Below are 2,608 nucleotides of genomic sequence, written 5' to 3'. Positions count from 1 at the left end.
ATATGTATAGACTTTTGAGTGAGTGTGACTCCTTTCGGGCCACTCATATTTACTAGAAGGGGAACAGTGCTGCTGACTAGGTTGCCTCCTATACGGCTTATCATTTTGGAGGTTTCCTCTGAGAAAATCATACGTTTACTTTTCTTCTATGCGAACTCTTTTTTTTATTATTTTGTTGGGTATACTCGTGCTCATTTTGTGTGAGGTGCTAATGTATCAAAATAATAATAATAATAATAATAATTATTATTGATTGTGAGAGTTGATGGCAAAATGCCGGCGATATATACAACAAGGTGACGCACGATCGGAATCTAGTTTCGGTGGCTCTCGGAATCTCGTGGGGACCAGATGGCATTGACGTCAAGTTAGGCCATCGCAGGCTCTATTGTCGCTTCTTTCATGAACTGCGGCAGGAAGCAGAATTAAGATACAAGAAAGCGGCTGCCGTCCATTGTTTTCCGATCAATCCACAGATTCCACAGGCCAGGAGAATGCTCTCCTATAAATAAACGACCCACAACTCCAACCTCCTTCAGGCAAAGCCTCGGTTGTCGGTAGTCTGCTATGTCGATGGAAGACCCAAAGCCCCCTCATGTAGTTCTCTTCCCCTTCCTGGCCCAGGGCCATTTTGCCCCCTTCCTCGCCCTCGCCGAGCTCATCCACCGCCGGTACACCACCTGCACCCTCACCCTCGTCAGCACCCCTCTCAACGTCCAAAACCTCCGATCCTCCATCCCCCCCACCTCCCCCATCCGCCTTCGAGCCCTCCCCTTCTCCCCTTCCGCGCACGGCCTCCCTTCCAACGCCGAGTCCACCGCCGACATCCCCTTCCACCTCTTCATCAATCTCTTCCAAGCCTCCGAGGCCCTCCAGCCCGCCTTCGATCAGCTCATCGCCGACATCATCCAAGAGGAAGGCCGTCCTTCTCTCTGCATCATCGCTGATCATTTCCTGGGTTGGACGGTGCACGTTGCGCGGAGGCACGGGGTCTTTCACTCCATCTTCGTGACTAGCGGAGCCTATGGCACCGCCGTCTACTTCTCTCTCTGGACTCACCTCCCGCACACCCTCACCACCTCCGACGAGTTCTCGCTTCCCGAATTCCCCGACACCCGGATCCACCGCTCGCAGCTCCCTAAGCACTTACTCGTCGCCGATGGTGGCGACTCGTGGTCCGTCTTTCTTCAGCGCCAGATATCGCTTTGCTCCGAGACCGACGCCGTGCTGGCAAACACGGTGGAGGAGTTCGAGACCGCTGGCTTGCGGATGCTGAGGAGAATCATCGGAGTTCCCGTCCGGCCCATCGGCCCGTTGCTTCGTCCACCAGCTTCTCCCTCCTCCTCGACGGCCGACAAGAATTTTATCATGCAATGGTTGGATCTGCAACCGCCAAGATCGGTTCTGTACATCTCATTTGGCTCCCAGAACACCGTCGCGGCATCCCAAATGATGGAGCTGGCGATGGGGCTGGAGGCAAGCGGGAGGCCTTTCATTTGGGCTATCAGACCTCCGGCCGGGTTCGACGTAAGGAGCGAATTCAGGTCGGACTGGCTGCCGGAGGCTTTCGAGGAGAGAATGGGAGAAAGGAAGGTAGGGATGTTGGTGCATGGATGGGCACCTCAACTGGAGATCTTATCGCACCGATCGACGGGGGCTTTTCTCAGCCACTGCGGCTGGAATTCGGTGCTCGAGAGCTTGAGCCGGGGCGTGCCGATCGTCGGGTGGCCCCTCACGGCGGACCAGCTGTACAATTCGAAGATGCTGGCGGAGATGGTGGGGGTGTCCGTGGAGGTGGCGAGGACGAACATGGAGTGCGCGAGGGTGGAGAGAGTGGAGGTGGCGAGGATGGTGGAGATGGTGATGGGTGAGACGGCGAAGGGGAGGGAGATGCGGAGGAGGGCGGAGGAGATAAGGGAGATGATGATGGGAGCGTGGAGGGAGGGAGTGGGGTCGTCGGTCCGGGGATTGGAGGAGTTCTTCCGGGCTGTGGGTTCAATGAGAAAGGCATCTTGAGTGCGAATTTTCACGTTTGACGGAATGGATGCCAAATTATAAGGAGCTAGAGTTCTGTTCTGTTGGAAGTCTTCGACCTTCGGTGAAACGAAGTATGGAGTTGCTGGAGCAACTGTTTGTGTAAATGCTCCAGAGAGCGTTGAGGAAAGCTTGGCTGAATATTATTACATGGTTCCACTGGTAAATGGTAATGGTCTGACCATGATTGTTCTCGGCGATAAAATAAGTATCTGGTTGCATCTCTAATATTTACTTCTATTGTTAAGAATGGTGAAAACTCCAGCTAAAATCTTGTGTCCTCATTCATTGTCACATCTTGTCATTTGCCAAGCTAGCCTAGGTTTAGGCTAAATCATAGTCCAGCATCCGATCTGAAAATTTTGGGTCCAATTCTGACTTGTTCTTTGCAGCTTGCCTTTCTTTTAAGTGAGGCCCCGGACATAGCTAGCTCATGAACAAAGGCAGCGTACCATGCCAAACAATGGCCTCTTTTTTGTGGGCTAACACATGGACCAACTTTCAGTCGAGTCTCATGCTAGAGAGCTCGATGAACTATGTGGCAGTGTACCATGCCAAATAAAGACCTCTTTCC

At 53.0% G+C, this 2,608-nt stretch overlaps 1 protein-coding gene across 1 annotated transcript; it reads left to right on the top strand.

Annotated features, from left to right (window-relative positions):
* The first annotated feature begins 440 nt into the window (after window positions 1-440).
* Window positions 441-2,239, top strand: LOC103720507 (UDP-glycosyltransferase 92A1-like). The gene has a single exon (XM_008810230.6). The coding sequence runs from the start codon at window positions 568-570 to the stop codon at window positions 2,014-2,016; it is 1,449 nt and encodes a 482-aa protein (XP_008808452.3). The 5' UTR covers window positions 441-567; the 3' UTR covers window positions 2,017-2,239.
* The last annotated feature ends 369 nt before the right edge of the window (window positions 2,240-2,608 follow it).

The sequence above is a fragment of the Phoenix dactylifera genome, chromosome 3, assembly GCF_051530095.1.
Source record: "Phoenix dactylifera cultivar Ajwa chromosome 3, Ajwa_hap1_PhDact_Kaust_v1.1, whole genome shotgun sequence".
NCBI lineage: Eukaryota > Viridiplantae > Streptophyta > Magnoliopsida > Arecales > Arecaceae > Phoenix > Phoenix dactylifera.
The sequence above is the reverse complement of the archived record's forward strand: the minus strand, read 5'-3'. Positions and strand labels throughout refer to the sequence as shown.

Excerpts from the sequence above, each read along its gene's own strand:
- LOC103720507 (XM_008810230.6), top strand. The coding sequence starts at position 568 with ATGTCGATGGAAGACCCAAAGCCCCCTCATGTAGTTCTCTTCCCCTTC.